The 20,954-nt window shown below is 46.0% G+C and overlaps 1 protein-coding gene across 2 annotated transcripts in view; it reads right to left on the bottom strand.

Moving 5' to 3' along the window:
* The window catches only part of MAGI3 (membrane associated guanylate kinase, WW and PDZ domain containing 3), a 71,051-nt gene that overhangs the window by 29,353 nt on the left and 20,744 nt on the right, over window positions 1–20,954 (bottom strand). For both annotated transcript variants that reach the window (XM_086765911.1, XM_086765912.1), the window contains exons 2-4: window positions 4,360–4,476; window positions 2,408–2,527; window positions 1–210 (exon numbers count right to left, since the gene is read on the bottom strand). In XM_086765911.1, coding sequence (XP_086622037.1) covers window positions 1–210; window positions 2,408–2,527; window positions 4,360–4,476 — 447 coding nt within the window. The remainder of the gene's footprint in view (window positions 211–2,407; window positions 2,528–4,359; window positions 4,477–20,954) is intronic.

Below are 20,954 nucleotides of genomic sequence, written 5' to 3'. Positions count from 1 at the left end.
CTGTCCCTCCGCTGCCGTTCACTGCTTCCTTTTCCTCCTCTTCCTCCTCCTCAGGGAGAGAGCTGTCCATCCTCTGCATTTTGCTGACGGACGTGGTTCTCTTCCTCTGTGATTCGGTATCAAAATCATTGTCAAAAAGAACTTGATCCACTGGATCAGGCTGAAAGGGGCTCGGCTCCGCTGGAGGCTTTGGAGTACCGTAAAAATTTCCTGGCAAGGAGACAAAAACCAAGGTGACTGAAGCACCGGTACCCGCTGAAAGCGCTGTCAGCGGCAGTCAATGCTTTACCACCCATGTGATGTGTTTGTGGTGAAAGTCCTGAACTGAAACTTAATTTCTTGAAGAAGATATCAGCACTATCAGAACCCAATCAACACTCAAAACCTATTGATTCCTGCATTGTCTTTTTGCCAGTAATGCTCTTGTACATCAGAAAACAACAGGTTTAACTCAAAATTTCTATCCTCCCACATGTTTTCAAAGAAAAAGATAGATTGTTACTTTGCCTGGAATTCACCAGTGCTCCATAAAGCGACTTGGGGAATAGTCTGAGAGAAGCAAGACAGTGAAAAATCAATTGCTCTTTATATACTGATTAACTGATCAACAGAGTAACAAGTAGCAACTGAAACTCACTAAAGTAAAAAAATAAATTAATTGTGCAGAAAAAATGAGTATCTATTTACATAAAACATTAGAAATAATTGATTTTAGAAGCACCTACAGTCCTACAATTTTCTACTGACAATACACTTGCTGAACAAAGCTGTTAATATGGCTCCATCTGAAAGTTATTTGTACTTGAGAAAAACAAACAGATTTTCACTTCAATATTTTAATCTAAACCATAAAGACTAGGAATCATCTCTTGTTTTCTGGAAAAGAATCGTGGCAATTGACCTCTCTCCTGACAGCTCATATGATTTTTATTAGGGAATTGAGCACACAGCAAGAGAGCTTCCCAGAATTTCTGCTGGGGTAACTTTTGGTGGCTGGATATGTTTTGACCATGTCAAAAAAATAAATAAGAAACCTCTGAAAATATCAGTGGAGGTGAGGCTCGAAGTGGTGACAGTCAGATAAAGGGGAGCTAAGGAAAAAAAAAATACAGTGCTAGTTTGGTCCAACTTTGCTGAGGAGAGTTCCACAGACAGGATGATGTTAACAGACAGAATCAGACATGTAGAACAAGGACATACAGAGCCCTTCACAGAATTTTCTACTTCGGACTTTTTTTTTTTGAGAGGGGAAAATCAGTCAAATTCAAGTGCCAGTAAAACCACCACCTACCAAATAAGTCCTTTACATGCATGCTTAAATTTGCTTGAATCAAATATATGTTAAGCAGATGTAAAAATCAGGCAAAAATCTGGTCAATTCTGCTGAGCATCAATGAAAGCTGCACGTCCTCAGCATTTCTGAAAAGCTGGCTGTAATTTTGTTGACGTCAAGTACAACTACATATTTGAAAAAAAAGCCTAGCCAGATCATATCTCAGGTTTGTAAACTCACATACAAAAAGCAACCCGAGATGTTTGCGATTTGTTCTGTTCACGGTGTGAAGATGTAAGTCCCTCAATAGCAAAAAGCAGCAGAAACCAGGCAAACACTACTAGAAACCCACCTGCAACCAGGGCACACTCCACAGGAGCGCGAGACATCCAGCAATGAGCTGTCAAACTGGTCTCTCCTCTCTCTCACTTTAAACAAAGGTGAGTTTCGGTTGTTCCCCCACCCCGGAGCACAGGGATGTGAGGAACCTTGAAGTTATCTCTGGCTGCCATCTAACTCTTTCAAACAAACCAAAGCAAAGCAAAAGCCCTTCACTGGTGGCAGCTCCATGACTTTCTGGGTAACTGGCTCCTGATGGTTCTCTACCTTCATTACAGTGTTCTTCCCTAACACACTTAACAAAGCCAACTTTGCTACAGATTTGGGCAATCTGGTCTAGTACTGTCCCGTTTTTCATTGCAAAGTATTTTTTTTCTCCGCTGTGTCAGAATTTCCCTTGCCTTCCGACCTTTTGATGTGCACCTTGGAGAAGAACATGGCTCTGTTATCAAAGTTTACCCAAAACTGACTGTGAATTCCATTAAAACCAAATTCTACAAGCACAGACAAACATTTTTTGAATGCTTCCTCAAAAATAGAATAGGGAAAATAATCAGACTGCATGAGGACTGGTTGAAAGGACTTGCAATTAGTAGAGTGCTTCAGAACAAGACCACCACCCCTCCTCTCAGGTACTCTGAAAAGCGGATTTAATATTGCCATTCTGCCAGCGTAACGACCATCAATCATCAGGAAAAGTAGCGCCTCCTGGGTACAAGATGCTACACTTAGGCCAAGATACCGGACACAAGGACTGGGTCCTTATTCCCGTTCCATTAAACATCACCAACTTACCGTCATACGTTCCGCTTTCCAGCAAAGCTCCGCTTTCTTCCAGTGCTTTAAACTGCTCAACAGGAATGAAATTATAGTCTACCCCAGGGACCTCCCCATCTCTGGGAGCCCGTGTAGTGCCTGAAAAGACAGAGAAAACTCTCTTGTAAGGTACTTAAACACTGCCTGTTTGCCAAATGCTGCCTGCTGTACAATTCAGTAAAACCAGTATATTTTTGAATCTTTATACAACGATGATGTCACTCCAGTAAGATGAGAGTTACGACACTGGTGAGCAGTGAACAATAATGTATAAAAACTAGGCCAATAAATTACGTAGGAATGACAGTTCTGCCACTGATGAAGGAGGAGAAAAAAAGCTGGGTGAGGTGGTAATTAGAGAGAATTCTTTCTTATGCTCAGTGAACCAAGAACGTATTCTGTGGAAGCTGTTGACGCCTGAGCCAGGCAGTCCTAGCCTGGAATTCTGGGGACCTGTTTAAGAGCTGTGGTATTTTAACACGGCTGTAAAGGTGCCGCATCTCTCCACTGTTCCCACCAGTACCAACTCACTAATTTGTAATAAGGTAAGCACATTTGATTTTTGGGCCACCAAATCCATAACTGGGCACCAACACTATTTTTTAACCTCATAATTCAGCACATAATTAATCTATACTCCAAATTCTAGCTACAGGTAAGCTTTTTCAAAGGAATCAGTAAACTGCTGTGTTAACGCAGAAGTTCTCAAATGTTGTGTCTATAAATACGGGCCTCTCCTAGTTTTAATAGCTTAATTAAAGCTCTCCTGGAAAGGACTCCACTGATTCATTACTGCCTATAACCTAACAACATTTTAAAGGCGTACGCCAGTTTTTCAGGCGGCAGCTAGTAAGAACTGCGAGTAAATCAACTGCCTTTCAGCAGTTCTAGCTTTTAAGAAGGTCACAAACTCTTGGGCGTGCTCAGCATGACAATGACACTAAACCGCGAATGGAATTCCTGTAGTTACAAAAACGTCAGCTGCCAAACCTTTCAGCGCAATGAATATTTGAATACAGTCGGTGACGAGCCTTTTTAATCAGTGAACCTCTGAGACGAGGTAAAGGATGATCTTGTGATAATTAAGAAATTAAACGGCACAGAAGGGTGAGAAGCAAAGACAAGAAATTTGGCAGCTGTCAGAGCATGTACGTTGAACGTTGCTTTCGACAAACCTCCACTGGTGGGAGCAGTAACCTTTAGGCACCTCGCTCAAGGCAAGTTAACACTTGTGCTGGCTGGACCAAGAGCTGCTGGCGGATGCTCAGAGCAGAAGGGCTGCTGTAACTGATGAGACAGGTCCATTCAGATTCTCTAATTAATTCTTGCTGTGATGCTAAAATTTGTCCACATGCTGTTCCTTCCTCTTCTTCTTGGGCCACGGATTCACTCTCCCTCTTGTTGCCACCTCCTTGAACCGTCTTCTCAGGATGAGCAAACAACAGATCCCCTGTATCTTCTGTCATTGGGACCCTTTCTGCATATAATCCCTCCTGCAACTCTCCTTCCAGCTGCACTACTCTGTCTAATGCATGTGACTCTCTCGAGGTCTCAGCTCCCTCTCTGTGCAAAACCAATACACTGACAAACATCAGGATCTGTTCGCACTGCTTGATCGTGCTGAGGAAGATTTATTTCCCATGGTGGCTGTGGTTATTCTAACAACAACCGACGAACTTGCAATGAGTAAAACAGATATTCCTGAAACGCTCTAGGTTTTGAATGCTGAAGTTCTCACTGTTTTGTCAGTCCATATTGGCCGTACCTTCTCAGTGCAACTTAAGACACGAAAATACTCTAGCAAAGTCATTGACAGAAGCTCCTGCTGCAAGGTAAAACTATAAGCCAGATTAGGAGAGAAGGAATTTAAAGTGCTCGAATTATGTGACAGCTGGCAGGAACAGACCAAAGGAGGATTGTTACATACTTACAAGGGATGGTTCTCAAGTAGAGATTGTCTCTGATCACTTGCTGCAGTTTATGGTCTATCGAGCCCTTCTGGAACTGGAGGCTCAAGTAGTGGCGCAAGTCTTTGTTGATGACTTTTCCTTAAAAAACAACAAACAAGAATAACTTGTAAAAATTAAGCAGGATCTTACAGCAAAAAAGGCATTTCATTGCTATAAATCTTTCAAAAAAAAAAAAGCAGCAGGAAGAGTTGGGTTGTTTTAAATGCAACAACGGAACTAGAAAAGCCATTCTATGCTACCAAAGCCTGACTCTGCTGGTGTAAACTGGCATGGGGACGTCGAGCACAGCTGAGCAACAATCATCCAGTCTCAGTATCTCCTCAGCAAGTGACAATACTCTGAAAGTGTTTTGAAATCAATAAAAATTATCAAAAGACAAAATCTCTTACCAAAATTAAAAGTCTCTACAGACAGGAAACACAGCGACAACACTTCCCATTCAATTGACGCCCACCGGCTGGGCACATGAACGCAGTATTTTGTCACATGGGAATCTACATTCTGGATATTACAAAAAGAAAATACTTTCTTTTTAAAAACACTGCATGAGAGAAGAAGGTTTTTTTACAATTACTCCTTTGCAATACTTCTGTCAGGTATCATTAGCGAAGCTGTCATATCACCAGACAACCACGGCCCCTTCAGCACACAAATAACCGAGCTCTTGTATTTCTGCTTCATCCTTCTGACAGAAGGGTACAAAACAATCCTTCCTACCCTGTCATCTTCCCAGAAAGCACATTAAATAGGGTTCAGCGACCTTGATAAATTCAGGGTACATACTACAGCAGAACACTCAGGCCTTTAGGGAAAAAGGCTCTTAGTCTTTGTCTTCAAAACCCAAACTAGGAGATGGCCAGGAGCAGGCACGTGCCGGTGCACCACCACAGCAGGACAAAAGCTGGACCAGACCACTACTCCTTTTAAGTTACGCCAGCAGCAGGTTACGAAACGTATGAACCTGCCGTAGTAGTGGCTCTGACAGGAGCCCCGGAAGCCTGCTGAGACCAGCTGCTGAGGAGATCATCTCAAAAGGCCCAAGAACAAAATGGGACACAGACCCACATCCATCCTAATACAAAGCTCATCCACACCTTAAACCAAGATTACTGTACTTGCACGAAATGTCAAACTTAGAAAAACTCAGCAAACCAAAACCACCAGAACCCAAGAAACCCTTCCACCACCACTCAACCAAGCTTTCCCAACCACGTGTCACTGCTGCAAAGTTGGTTGCATGTTTTGGCAAGTTTACCCTTTCCTTTCCCTTTCTGCCAAGTCAAGGGCAGACACACACCTCACACTCCTCTCTCAGACGTCACCTTGGCTCTCACTGCTCACTCACCCCAAACCATACGTCAGTTTGCACCCTTCTCCCGCCCAGCAGAACAATGGCATTCCGGAAAGCATTTACAGGTGAAACCAAGATTACCTATCAGGCCTCACGTCACTGATGTCTGTGCTGTCCTTAGATTAACCAAACCCCAAACCAAACCACCCCGAGCCCCCAGCAAACAGAGAAAAAGCCCACCACACACATACCCCCCCACCCCGGGAACACAAGCAGCACATCCAGGGCTTAACGTTAGCCCTGAGCTCCAAAGGAAGTCAATTTCTCATCCTTTATTTTAAAATTACATCCAGAAACACAGAAAGCTTTCTGCAGCATGGCAAGGACACCACAGCACAGTCCTCACGGCTCTCCCGGACTCACACAAGGGACACAGGAACTCCCACTGAGGTGGGTGGGGCGAGCAGCACCCCTCGCCCCGACTCCTTCCCAAACACAAACCCTGCTCCCTGGGGTGCGAGGCGCTCTGCTGCCGTGACAGTGAGCCCCCTGCTCAATTCCCAATTCTCCCATCACGGGCTGTTCTTTGGAAAACTTTGGATTCGCCTCCTGCAGCATAATGAGCAAAACATGCCCCAGAAAATGAAAACAAATGGTGTAATCGCCAGCAAGAAAAATATTTTCCATTTGTTACTACAAATTGCTTTATTGTTTGTAGACAAAATGGTTTCCCAACATTAGAAAATGTTTTAGCACTGAACGGTCCATCCATCTCCTTGTCAGAGCCAGACCCAGAGCACCGCCCTTTCACAACGCGAGCGGATTTCTCCTGGGCAGATCGATACACACGTATTGCACTCGGGCAGGCGAGTCTGCCTGTTAACCATGTCCAGAGCATTGCATGTCGGAAAAACTTGGCAAGAGGTGGAAATCTGTACTGCGTGTAGAATTACAGAGACTTTATTTATTCACTGATCTGTCTGCCTTCATGTTTTAAAATTGAAAAGCTCATAAACCCTTTTCAGTAAATATCAACTCAGTCCAAAATAAAAGCTAAAGCAAAGCTGCTACTAAGGATATGCTGACATCGAAGGGTTAATCTGAACATTAAAACCTGAAAGACTGGACTGTGCTCCCAGACCAAGATGACTAAACTGAAGATGGAAGGACTGCCTGGGGAAAACAGAAGAAAGTCAAACAAAATAGTAGGCAGAGAGAAAATGACAGAGAGTCACGTGGAGAAGGGTGTGCATTAGAAACCAGCGAAACAAAGTAATAGTAAGGATGCTGTAGGCAACCTCCAGAGCTCGTTCTTACGCAAAAGCCAGATATTTCCGCCTTCAGAAGCCGAACACGCTCCCTTACATCGTTTTACCCGGGCTTTTAGGAGAACCTCACGTATCAGACTCTCCAAAATGACCTAAGAAATGTCAGGTTGGTGTTCGTCGTGCTGCTGAGCTGTCTCTGAAGGATGACACACCAACACAGGGACCAGTCAAGAGGAATAATGTACTCTGTACCATTCAGGTTCTGCCAGATGAACAGGCACAAGCCTCTTGTTTTCAGTTTGAGTTTAAATTAATCACAAAGGAACTGTTTAAACGAGGATATGCACACTGCAGTTCGGTAAGGAAAACTAAGTGACTGCAGAAGAAAAAAATGCTAGAGTACCAATGCAGCAAAATACTGCGCTGTGAAGGACAGAGGCAAGCCTGAGAGACAGAGGCATTGTGAAAAACATCACACCATGAACTGCAACAGCAGAGCTGCCTTCGCTGCTCTACCTAAGCAGGATGAAGAGAGCTATTTATACACCCAGCCTGTCACGGAAACGCTGAACTAGACACACTGCAACTGCAAACAGGTGAGTATTGCCGTGGTGCTACTCGAGCTCGACACAAAGAAGTCCATTTCTAAATTAGCAAAACAGCAAAGCTCAAAGTTTAAATATGCAAATAAATTCTAAGAATTCAATCTGAGCAGATTTTATGTTGCTGCCCAGCAATAACTCACAGCAAAATAATGACAAGTACGTCGGCTAACGCTGCCAGTACACGGAGTACCTGGACATCCCCCACACGTCACTCTGGAGGCCACGAGGAAATCTCCATTTCGTTTCGATGTGCATTTTGCGCAGCCTGACGCAGGGGACGACGCCAGAGGTGTGGCACGTGCAGCTATACGAAGTGCCCACGCCAACACTCCGAGCGACAGTGGCACCTATGTGCTAGAGCGGCGCTGCGATGCTGACGGGAGAATGAACCAGTGGCATTTTTCTCTTAAACTTCTCGAAAAATACTGTTAACTATGAAACCAATTTTTCAAAGTAGCAGTTTATTAAAAGCATGTGACTTTCCCATTAAACTACAAATTGGTTACTAGGGCTTACACTTTCACTGTACCCTTTAGCACAAAAATGTATTTTAAGGGAACAGATACGAAAGGGAATTGCACTCCCTCACTCTTGGAGTACATTTCCGAAAAGCCTCCCCGCAGCCCCGCTGTGTTCCACCGGTGAGCTAACGGCTAAAGCCCCCAAAAGCCGAGGGCCGGCAGGGCGGCAGCTGAGGCCTCTGCCCGCGGCAGGCAGGAGGGGGCCGCGGCCGTGGCAGGCCGAGGGCTGGTGGGGGGAGCGGGCCCGGCCGGCCGCTCTCCCGGGAGCCCCGACTCCCGCCAGCTGCCAGGCCGCGGCGAGGAGCCGGTCCCGCGGCGTCTGCCGCCACCTCCCGGCGCCGCGGGCCCGGGCCGCCCCGCCCCGCCGGGCCCGCCGCCAGCGGCGCTGCCGGGAGGCGGCCTGGGGCAGCGCGGGCCCCGGGGCCGGGCCGCGCCCGCGGCGGGCGGACACGGCACCGGGCGGCTCGGGGGTTCCAGCCGAACTCCCGAACCGCGGCCCCCGCCGCCCCGCTCCCCAGGCCCGCGGCCGACCCGCCCGCCCTCGCTCCGCCCCGCGGGCCGCGGGGGGCTTCCGTTACCGAACGAAAACCGTGCAGATAAGACACCGCCACAGGATTTTGTGTTCCCGACGGGCACAAAGCAGAGCAGAAATGTAAACTGGATTTCATCCTGTAAATTCAGAATTGCATACAGGTAAACAAAACTCCACACCGTCCAAGGCTACAGCCGGCTGATGGTTACATAAGCAGTGATTGCAAAAGGCAACCTGGAATACGAAAATTCCACATGAAACACCCGTTAAGGGCTAATGAAACAGCTAAATGGCTTTGCCCAAAAGTGGATAAATAAAATAGGAATTGTCAGGGTTGATCAAGTGGAAAAAAGTTACTGTTTAACTAAAACTAGGCTCTCAATACATAAAGTAAGATTAAGCAGTCTTTGAGGTGACTGAGCAAAAGCTATTTAAAGAAACGTTCAGCTACGAACAGCTACGTTGCATCAGGAAATCAGAGTTACAATTAGCGCGCAACACATTAACTTTATTATATTCCTCAGCAGCTACTCACACATGATAATTCAACATGAGTTACGGATCCAAACACATGCATTCACTGAACACAATAAGTTATTTCTAAAAGCATGCCAGAGCGTCAGCGTGCCCACAGAACACGGAAAAGCCCAGCAGGAGCACAGCCGCCGGGACCTGCACTGCGCCGCTGCCCACGGAGCAAACGCACCTGATTCCCAGGACAAGAAACGTGTGGGAGGTTCAAACTACTGCCATTGAAGAAGAAACAGCAACATTTTGAGTGCGTCTGATCTAGTCAGCAGGTGCGCTTTTGCTCAGCTTGTGGGACAGAAACATTGATTACTGTGCAAAAGTCTGCTTTTCCGTCACGGAAGAAGGGCCAGAAGCCCCGGGACCACCGAGGAGGAGGGCTGAGACTGACAGCACCGAGGGATCTGTGGACACGCTCCCACTGCACACCTCCCTGGCCCTCTCCCAGGTAATGGATGCAAGAACCTAAGTTTGGACTCTGCTTGTTACGGAGAGGAGCTCCCTAGGAAAACTCAGGCCATAAGGAAGCTGAGATGACGGTGAGATCTGGGCCAGTGATCCATGTGGGAACAGGGATCCTGGTCACGTTATGGGCTGACCTCCACTCGAGGTAACCTCTGCTCATTCACTGGGCAACTGCTGCTTCTTCAGAGAGCAATCAATTCACCGCCAGGCGAAGCACTGCTTTCTCAGACACAAGGAGTAAGAAAATCGCCGTGTTCAGTCCGCAGGGCTCAATAAGCACCTGCACCCCATCCTGCGATTACCACCTGCTTTGGAGTTAAGTCGCTGCAAGGATGTTCAAAAGACCAAAAGCAGATAATAATCTCAGGAATGTGACATGTATGCTTCTGCTCCTTTGCCTTTTAATGAGACTCAAACAGCAGCAGGTCCACAGTGCTCTGATCCCGAAGTCTAAATTAATCACATCTCCCGATTGCCAGATCCCACATCAGAAAAGGCCAACCGCTGACTAATTCAGTGGAGATCCTCCAAAGGGCCATAGCGGGCAGGTCTCTGGTGAGACACCGTAACGGCATCGTGATTTGCTGTGTCACTGGTAGACAGCAACATTTATCCAAAAACGGCAGTCTGTCACAGGACATAGATTTCCCCTGACAATGACCAGAACAGACAAGGTAAAGAATGAAACTTGCTTTCCTAGAACAAACGTGGGAGAAGAGCCAAATGCATTAGAAACTTATTTTTCCATATGAAATGCCAATAATGTATTTTACAAAGCCAAAAAATAAAACCCAGCAAACCCTTAGATTATTAAAGGGCATGAAAAAAAGAGCAAAAATATACTTTAATCTGTTCTGGCCATACCGACAGACTTCTCACCTTCTCCCCCACCCCAGGATCATCTGCAGAGCTCTGGGTTGAGAGCACACCAAGAGACATCAAGAACAAAACTTCTGAAATTACTGACGCTGTTAACAGCAGGGGGAGAATCGGGGAGTGGCCTGGGAAAGCTGTTTGGTGAGGGAGGGGAAAGGCCTGAGGATGAGAAGCTGCTGAGCACAGATAAAGTGGAACTGGACTGTTTGGGAATACAGATAGGTGTCAAACGAGGTATTATGATTCAGAATAATGTTGCAGGGAGAAAATATTTTTAAAATATATTTTAAATTCCTGGGTAAGAGGTCTCACAAAAGCTTTCAAATATTAACAGAATCTTACTAACACCTGCTGGGCTGTGTGAATTTCCCTCTACTAAACGTCTGCAGAGAACACATTATTTGACTGAAGACAGGGACAGCAAAGATCTTTTCACTGAGCCACGCTGCACTCGGCAAGCTACACGAGTGGCCTCCCAAAAAAACCAGACAACATGAAACTGCGGACTGGAGGTACTGGCACAGGGTCAGCATCAGCTGCAGCACGACCGTGAGAACAGCAGAGACAGCCCAGGTTTGGGTGACGAACGTACACGGACGAGCAAGAGGCTGGGAGCCAGCAGAGCCAACGTGGAGAGGAGAGAGGGGGAGAGAAGCAGCCTTGCATGGCGTCTGTGTGTGGAAAATCCAAATCAGTCTCGTTACGCAGTTCTGGAAGTGATTCCAGCATCTGGAGAGAACATGTTATAACAAAGGAAAGAAAAGATTATTTGAGAAAGTATCAAAACTTCTGGGCAAAGGACATTTTTAGGAGTGCTTTACACCGTTCTTCCTTTGAGACGAGCTTTTGTACACAGCCCTGCCGAGCACATCCCAGCTGAGAGCTTGGAGGAGACTGCTATCCGTTTGCTTTATTTCACCACGCTTTTTAACTGCATCACATACAGGTATCCAGGGAACACCAGCCATATGAAAAGCATTGCCCTTCTGCAGGCCAGTGTCCTACGGAGACAGAGGCAGGAGAGACTTAGACTTGGCGTAGGTTTTACAGGTGAACTCGACCTGCTTTGCATATTCTCAAGCTGTCCTGCCCACTGTGTTCCTGTGCAATACGCCCAAGAACTTGACATCTAATAAATATTGAAGAGCTATGCAAATAGCTACATTTACGAGACTGATTTTACAAATCCCTACCAAATCCTCCAAGGCATACAGTAACAAGACAAGACCAACTGGTACGGGTGGGAAGTCCCAGAGCATCGGCACAGAATGAAGGAAGCTAATTCCTCCACGTAACACAACTAATCCATACACTTTTAACTACAATAGCGAATTTTGTTTCTTTGTGCTGAAGAGAACTCATGGTGCAGAGCATTTGCGATCACCATGCTGTGAAATAAAGGCTGTTAAGTGGCTAAATGTTGCTAGTGTCAATCTTCTTTAAGGAAAATTGAGTTAAGGATCTTTCATGTAGCTGAACTATGGCTGTGTCATTAAACATATTCTGCAGATTCAGAAAAAGTAAAGAAAGTCTGTGAGGTTCATCTAATTACATTAACATAATAGACACAGAACAATTAATAGAAGAATTTACATAGGGTCTATTGTACAGAAAAATAATCTCATGGCATTTCACAGCCACAATAATCAATTAAACCAGACTCATTTACTACTTGAAAGCTGAAAAATATTAGAAAGATTTACTTTGAAAGGCTTGTTTAATTGTTGTTTCTTATATGCTGTCCAATAAGTGCATGGTAATATATTCACATTTAGAGAAATTACGTAGAGATAAGCCTCACAGTATTAACAAATCATTTACCACAGCATTCCAAATACTGAGCGTGTGTTTTGCAGTACTTCTGAAATAAATGAAGAACCGTTTCTCCAGATTTGAGAAACAAGGTTGCCTCAAACCTCATTAGAGTATGTACATCCCGCTTCGCTCTGGGGATGTTTGTCAGTAATACAAAAGAGACTCAGAAAGCATCAGTAGCTATGAGTTTTGACTTTTTAAGCTTACAGATTTACGAGATCACTAAAAATTTGCTCATCACTAAAAATGATCGAAGGGGCAAGCAGTGCAAGCCTTTACAGGATAACACCTTAAGATCTTCAGTCGAGGCGGTGACTGATTCAGGGAGACAAGGCTTCTCCATTCTCATTCTTGAACATCATAGCGTACCGTGTTGTACTGTTCCCTTGAAACCTTACAGGGCTGGAAATATTCTGCCAATAAACCAGCCCACTGTTGGTAAACCTATGCAAAAATAATTTGGCTTTGTGTTTGCTCATGAACTTCATCATTAAAGCATTCTAAGTTTTGAAGATAACTAAAATATGCTTTGGAAGGCACATCCCCAAACAATCTTTAAGAAATACAAAAAGCATTGGCAAACAATGCATTGTTTATTCCGAAAAACACTCAGAGCTGAGAAGTTTTAGAGATTAAATGTAAACAGTGGGGGCCTGCTTACAATCCCTCAGGTTTTTATTTTTAGCAGTATCGAAACAGCAAAGTCAACCATAACAGAAGCCTCTTGTGAATATCCTGGGTTCCTCATCTACCATGAGAGAAAAAAAAAAAAAAAAAAATCTATTGTTCAGTGCAGAAGGAAGAAGAAAGAAAATATTGGCAGAACATAGATGGCATTCAGCTGGAGTCTTTCAGTGCCATTTGGCTGGTATATGAAAGTAACACTTGTTACTCGACTAACAATTGCCTCCACTGGCAAACAGATGCACCATACGTGGCTGAATCTTGCAAGCGAAGAGTAAGGATCCAGCACTGTGAAATCAGGAGGGTTTGCTCAGCCCCCCAGCTCCAGAGCACAGAGGGTCTGTGGGCAGGGTGCGGGGACACTCCCCTGCACCCACGGAGGGCAGCTCCCATCTAAGCACCTACAGCACACACGGCTTTCCTTTGAAGCACGGAAAGCAGAAGCACAGCTCACGTGCCAGAGCACACACTGCACAAGGACAGCACCAGCAGAGCTCAAGTGCAAAGCCCAGGGCTGTCAGGGCTGGAGAAGCGTGCGCAGCAGCTCCCAGCAGACAGGCTGCCCTTCCCTCTGATCTGCTCCTCAGGCACCGCCGCAGCTCGCAAGGGCTCCTGCAGCTGGCTGACACGCGGCAGGATGGCAACAAACACCGCTTCGGAACTGCTGAAAAATTGTACATTCCGATCAGCTGCATTTGGAAACCCACGTGTAGGACAACAGATCCAAGCTCTGCTGGGCTCAGAAACAAGCAGCGTTTACAGCAATACCGTTTCAGTTACAAGAGTCTCCACTGCAGCCTAGCACCATTCTGTGAAGCAGTACGTATCTGTTCATGAAAATAAAGTATAGACATTTAGTGGGGTTAACATGAAATAAACCATACACGTAAAAAACCGCAAAGATGAGTACGCTGAGACGATGAGAAATGCTGGCAATTCCTGGTGCACCACACCGTTCATTACTTCTTTTCCGTATCTCTTTACATCCATAGGTACTCTCAGCCCATGCACGATTTCCATGCGACGACAGCAGATGTTGTTTTAGATTGGTTTTATGCGATGCATTGGTAGCAAAAAAGCTTGCACAGCCTAACACAATTTCTGCCTACAACATTAAGGATTTTTAAAATGAAAATCTTTTGAGTAAGGAAGTTCAAACTTTCAGATGCCAGCTTCAAGCCTATTAGCATCAGATATGATTACTGCAATACATCGCACGCACGCAAAAAATCCATTAACCACGGGAGTAGCCAGGAGAATTACCACTGGGTAGGGTTTTCTCTGATAACGCCAAGAATTTTAATGCAGCGTTATTAGAGAGGGGAACAGCAAGACACACAGAACTGTACAGCTGTTTCTGATACAAGCTTAGATGCTGACAGACACGAGCAGAACTCAAATGATTTGAAATAATGAATGGGTTTCAAATAAAATGCAAACGTAACCATTTCCTTCAACTGAACAGTAGGAAAGAAAAATGCAAAAAAACTTTCCACAAAAGAACCATTTGACCTTTTTTATGATACATGGAGACTTTCTTCTCCTCTCCTTGATTTGGTATTTTCTTGAGAAGTGAAAGAAGCACTGAACAGATCAGCAATCATTTGCCTAGTTATAAAGATTTGCTGTATTTTCAAGAGATATTTTAACTCCCTACTTTTCTCAAGATCCTTCCCCACACTTCACTGGGAGGCAGCATGTACTCTCCTTAATTAATGGGAAAGATGGAACATTCACAACTTTCTGAAACAACTAAGAGTCACTGCAGAGAATTTGTTTTTAATTACTGTGGGGTAGTACCTAAAAGCAGAGATACACTGTGCTCTCAGCTCACAGACAACATTTTGTATTTTGACACTGTTACGATGGCTGGGGGACGACTCAGTGAAGAGCGCCCGTGCAGAAAGCCACCCCTGAGACATCACCGTTGGCACACCACACGAAGCTGTCCTTGCAGGTCAGCAGGGAAGGGCACCCTTTCTCTGGCTCCGGCCACAGCTGCTCTCTCCTCACCTCCGCCACCGCTCTGCTCGTCCCGTCTGCCTCGTTCTGTAACAGTCCCCACAGCACTCCAGCTGCTCAAACGGACAATTCCCATCTCAAATAAGACGTGTTTGCACTTATGATAAAAAACAAGAATGCAGATAAATGACACTCTGTAAGCCCCTGCCAGGTTTAAGACAAAGACAAGGATTCACAGGGATATCTGGAAAGCTCACTGAGCACGGCCCAGGAGCTTGAAAAGTCTCACCGAACAAAACCTATCTGCAAGATCTAACTGTGCCTCTCGAAGCCAGAGAGAAACGTGAAGCACTACAGGCACCAGGTCTGTGAGATCGCGGCAGCAGGTGAATACACAGCGAGCAGGTGAGCAGGACGAACACGCGTGAACCGAACCGCCACGTGGGTGACGGAGCCTTACGGTGACACATAAACGGAATCAAACGTTGGAGTGCGTTACAACAATCTAAAGGGTCTGTTAAACAGCAATTAGAATTTGTAACATGCAAACATGTTAAAAAATTAAAAATACAGGGTTGTTTTAATAATAGCACTTTATTAAGGCTTCCTAATTATGCACTCAATCTCTTGCTGAGTTTTAATCACCGCGTAACTCACTGTGCCCACAGAGGCTCCCTGGGACGAGCACTGTCTGTCACTGCAACTCTCGTACTGGCAGATCACATACAGACTCTGGAGCCATGAGATCAGAGTCCTCTGTAGCTGTCGTTATAATAATACAGAAATCACTCCATCTGCTCTTAATTGAGCAGAGACAGAAGGGGCAAACTCCAAAACAAAGGTAAGTAATCTGAACAGTAGAGGTGATTTTCCTCAGGGTAGCTATGGCTTGCTTTTCCTGGGTTATAAGCAATCTTCCATTCATTCCCTTAAATTTACAATGGGAGGTTTTAGCTTGTTCACACTAGAGAAAATTATTTACTGAGACAGCAAACCAATTTGCTCTAGAAAGCACAATTAACATCCACAGCGGAACAAAACGTTACTTGAGTCCCTGAACTGTTTCAATATTAATGCTTCCCTCTGACAATCTGCAGCTAACGTGCAAACTCCATGCACAGTTTCACTATCCCGCCGACCCAGGGATTCCACGCGGGGCACGTGCAGGTTAACCTACTGCAGCGTCTGGCAAAACCGTATGCCCTTGTGCTTGTCCTGACCCAGCATCGTGTTTCAGACACGGCCGTATGTGTAACACACCGTATCTCATTGCCTGAGCAGCGTGCAGTTCTATAGAATGACACATTTCAGTCACATCCCTACGGAAAATGTCCTTGCAGCTGCTCCGTGTTACACAAGCGATTTAATCTGCTTGGGACTTGGCACCACTTTCCCAGCATAAGGGTACATGTGAACATGCCAAGACTTTTTTTTTTTTTTTTTTTTTTTTTTTTTGAGTGTTCTGATTAGAATAGAACTTATGCAAATCACAGACAGGTTTATTTTTAGCCTGCTTTCCACAGGAAGCAAGACATGCAATTACACTCTGCGTAGTTTCTAGGCCCACTAACCTATTTCAGTCTGGAGCTTGGCAGAGGAGGAGCTGACAAAGATACTATCTTCACAAAGATGCTGCACGCCTGCTCTCCTGGAACAGAACAAACCTCCTGGGTGTCGGACCACCTCGGGCAACAGAAAACGTTCACAGCAAAGCCATCCTTCAGCCGTGTCCGAGCGGCAGCGCGAGGCCCGTCCTAGCTGGACCCACAAACCAAGTTTACACAACAGCAAACTGGGCTCTCAGACACCAGAACCAGCCCAAAAGTTCCTGTTTCGCAGCGCTTCAAAATAAACAGTTCTCCTAACAGCGCGGTTCATTCCCCTCACTGGCCCACGCAGAAACGTCAGCACTGGGCTTTCTGGGCAAACGGCTTTGCCGGGCTCCGCAGCCCCCGCTGACTGCGGGACCCCTGCGCTTCGGCCAGGGCAGGGACCCGCTGGGCGCTGGACACGCAGCTGAAGGAGCAACTCCCGCTCCGAGGAACAGTCATGATGCAGTTTTTATGAAGGAATTAGAGCTTCTCAAACGGGCTTTTCAAGGAGCTTGGGAAATCCCAGCGCTCCGAGAGGCGGGCTGCGGCGCTCCCAACGGATAGCTTCTGCTTCGCCAGACAGGCGGCTCAGCAGTAAATCCAGGCTGCAGATCGCACAGCTGTGCCTCACGCGCTCCCAAGGACGCCCAGGAACTTGAAAATACCAACTTCTAAGTGCTAGGTCAGCACTCCTGATTGGATTAACAGATGTGCCATGTCACAGCGCTATCGATTAGAGACATCTTAAAGTTTAACTGGAAAAACAACATCACCCCCCCGCCCCAGACCTCTCTGCGCAATATGGACAGTCAGCAAAATCCTCTGACTCCAGATGTGCACCAGCCATGATCAACGCTAATGCCTGACTCATACCGAGTTCACACGGCAATTCCGCACCGAGGGACGCTTTCCCTGGTCTGCTACCACAGCTAGGGATCGGGCACACCGGCGTGCGGCAGTGCTCCGGTCAGACTGGGAGGGGTCCCTGCGGACGGCCCCGCACAGCGCCTGGGGACACGTGCCATGCACGGCTGCAGCCCGCTTCTCACAGACACCTCTGTGCACAGGCACGGCTGGAAGGAAACATGCTTATGTTCCTCACATTTTTCAACGCGCTTCTCAGCAAAAACAAGCTCGTTACGGAAAAATATCAATGCCGACATTTTAAAGTTCTGGTATAGGCAACACTGCAACTAAGTCACACCAATTTCGTAACAATGAAATATGAAAAAGACTTTCTCTCAAAACACAACCTACAAAACAGCATTTGGTATCAATTGTCCTTAAAGTTATCCCCTTAAGGAATCTTACAACATTTAAAATTTTCCCCAGAATGCCTCTGAGAACGTGCTGAACATCCATGGAATGGTTTTACGGTAAGCGTACCCCAATCACAGCACTATTACACGGTAAGCTAAAAGGAAGAAAAAATAATTCAAGCCTTAACAACATTGTTCAAAACACTTTAAAAAATCTTCCAATTCAGAAAGTAAGGTAATTTTCACTTCCACCTGTACGAAGACGGCAGCCCAGCGACTCTCCCATCACTTACGTGGCACTACATCTCCATGTGAGAAGTACAAGAAAAGAGCCAGGAGAGTTGTCCCAGCTTCCTGCGGAACAGGGTCAGCTCTGGCAAAGCGCACCCGAGCCACAAGCAAGCTCCCACCTTGCCCACAGAGATAAGCAGGCGTTACCTGTCACAGACCCCCAAACCTCACTGGTTTCACTCCATGAACTACCATTTTGCTGTAACTTAATTTTGCAGGGAAGCTTGTGTTTATGATCTTAACAGTGTGCTGTCGTTGAAGTAACTGCACAAGGAAAGAACATTTCTCTACGTGTTAAGTTAACCATCACATAATATCAAAAATGAAAGGAATTTTTCTTTTCCCTTGCACAACATATCCTATTACTTCATAACCATTCATTTAGTAAGATTTATTTTAATTTATGGCACCCAGGATTTTCAATTAAATATGAAATAGTGCTTTGTCTGAGAAGAGCAAGCGTGAAGACCTAGATGCCAGCAAAGAGGAACTGCACAGCCTTTGAGATTCAGTTGATTCCTAGCAAAGTACAAGCAAGGACTGAAATGGCCCAGGCAGTCCTAGTGCATCCCCCCACAACTCCTCACTGCAGGAACCCCGCTCCACGTTAACCCGGCGCAACTGCGTCAGAGGCGCTGATCCCCGAGCTCCAAAGCAAGTCCTGGGAGTGGTGTAAGCCATCGCCACTGAAAGAAGAGCTGTCAGACGCAACGGCGTGCTCACCTCCACGGTTTGGCACATTAATTTCAATTTCTAACATCATGAGGCTGATGTATTCCTTCTTGTTACTCACGCTCCGGGAGTCACACGGTAAGACACGCACTCGGGGTCTGAAACTGCTGCGAGCACCCGCCTGCCCGAGCTCACTCCGGGGCAGCTGGGGACCCACAGCTTCTGCCTGCTGACCAGCACGTGGCTCGGGTAAGTTTTTAAACTTTCAGCCAGTTGTTGCCCGCGTCTGCCAGCGTGGGCACCAACCGACTGAACGCGCTTGACGCGCTCCAGAGACCAGCACCCCAGGCAGGGGCGCAAAGAGGTTAGGATGCACCTCATCCAAATGGGTTTCCAGCGTGGAGATGGGCTCCTCAACCCTCCCGCTCCTTGAGAGCAGCAGGTCTGCGCTACAAGCGTGCAGTGACGGAGGGCAGGCCGGCTTTAATGAGGCACCATCGAGGTAAAAGAGCATATTATCAACCTAACTCGAAAGGCAATTACGAAACCACCCATTTGCAGCAGCGATTCAGCCAACGTAGTATTTCAGCAGATGAGCCTGCTCTGAAGTATAAGCTTCATTAGGCTTTAACTGATCACATCTCCTGTCCTAACCGATCGCTCATAATTTATTTTTATGGTCATGCAGGCAGAGAATTTGCAGCATAAAGCAGGAATCACTACGCTGATGCAAAACGGTGCAGTAGCTTTAAATTTACAGGAGGGTATAGATATTGAAGACTTCCAATTTACTAAAAAACTTTGCTTCATTATTGTTCCCACTCTAAATTGTTCCATAAATAAATGTGTTTGGACCCTGGAGGCCTCAGAGTAAAGCATGGGTGAACTAAAGCAGCCTCTGCAATGTGAAGGGTACGCGGGGAACGAGACCTCTGAGGGGTCGGAAGCAAAGCCCATGGTCTATCCATGGCAGTCACAAAGCTGCCAAACTGAGAGCCTGTTATTCCAGAACAGCGACCTTCCGACAGCTCTGTCTTTTTTCTCAGCATTTCCTGGGAACAGGCGACTAGGAGCCTAACGGGAGATGCAGCTCAGCTTTTAGACCACAGCTACTTTAAACAACCCTAGATAATAATTAGTATAACCACATTTTGTCATTTTCCATATGCTGTACACCATGTACACGTTTCCGACACCTGACAAGAAACAGCATTTCACAGGGAATTACTGGGGTTTTCACAATACAATTAATGTAAATTTGTTTACTTCCCTGGGCAGAAGCTTACTATCTGCATAAATGCCAGTTTTCTGGATCTAAGTTCACCAAGGAATTTACTGCCAGGATTATAGAAAAAATATTTTTTTTTCCTTGAAATGTAATATAAACTCAATTATTTGGCAATCTAGTACATTCTTAAAGCACAAAAAACAATCCAGAAGCAGTTTTGTAAGCAGCAGTAAAAATTAACAGGATAAATATCTATTTCTGTAGTTTTATTATTTGCATATGCTCTGACATCGTGAAGTTAATTAAGAAAGTTTAAAGCCTACTTACATTTTAAGAGTCCTTAATGATACTGTAAGTTATCTTAGCCAGCGTGCCGTGCGGACGTATGACACGTTCAGAGCAGCGGGACAGAAGGAAGCCGTATCCTAACGCTGAATGAAACGCCGCGCCAGCCCAGAGCGTTTTAGGATAGCTGGTGGTCAAAGCCTCCAAATGCATGACACGTCTCTGGGCTACAACCCGAGCCCAGCCAGCCAGTAACCACATAAAGAGCACGGGGAAAAGTAACTCCTCGCTCTGTCTGCAGAACTGCACCGACACCGCGGGTAAAACCGCGGGGCACAGGCAGGGCTGCTGCAGCCCCTGTGGAAACCTGTCCTGCTGGAGAGGCTTGTGCCTTACGCAGATTAGATGCACATAACAAAAACCATTTTAAAAATTAAAACCTTGCACTTCTTGTTACATTAGCAGACAACTCTTGCAGAACATACACTTTTATTCCTCACGTCAGTTCTGGCACTGTCCTGACGGTACCCAGCACGTGTAACCAGGGACTGAACCGGCTCCACCATGGCAGAAGCTTTTTTCAGAAACAACACCCAGAGAGTAAAACCAAACCAAACCCAGCTAACCAGAGTCAACAGCTCTTCCCCCTCGCATCCCTGACCCCACTCCAACCTGCACCCAC

Source organism: Chlamydotis macqueenii, chromosome 23 (genome assembly GCF_036417535.1).
Source record: "Chlamydotis macqueenii isolate bChlMac1 chromosome 23, bChlMac1.mat, whole genome shotgun sequence".
Classification (NCBI taxonomy): Eukaryota; Metazoa; Chordata; class Aves; order Otidiformes; family Otididae; genus Chlamydotis; species Chlamydotis macqueenii.
The sequence above is the reverse complement of the archived record's forward strand: the minus strand, read 5'-3'. Positions and strand labels throughout refer to the sequence as shown.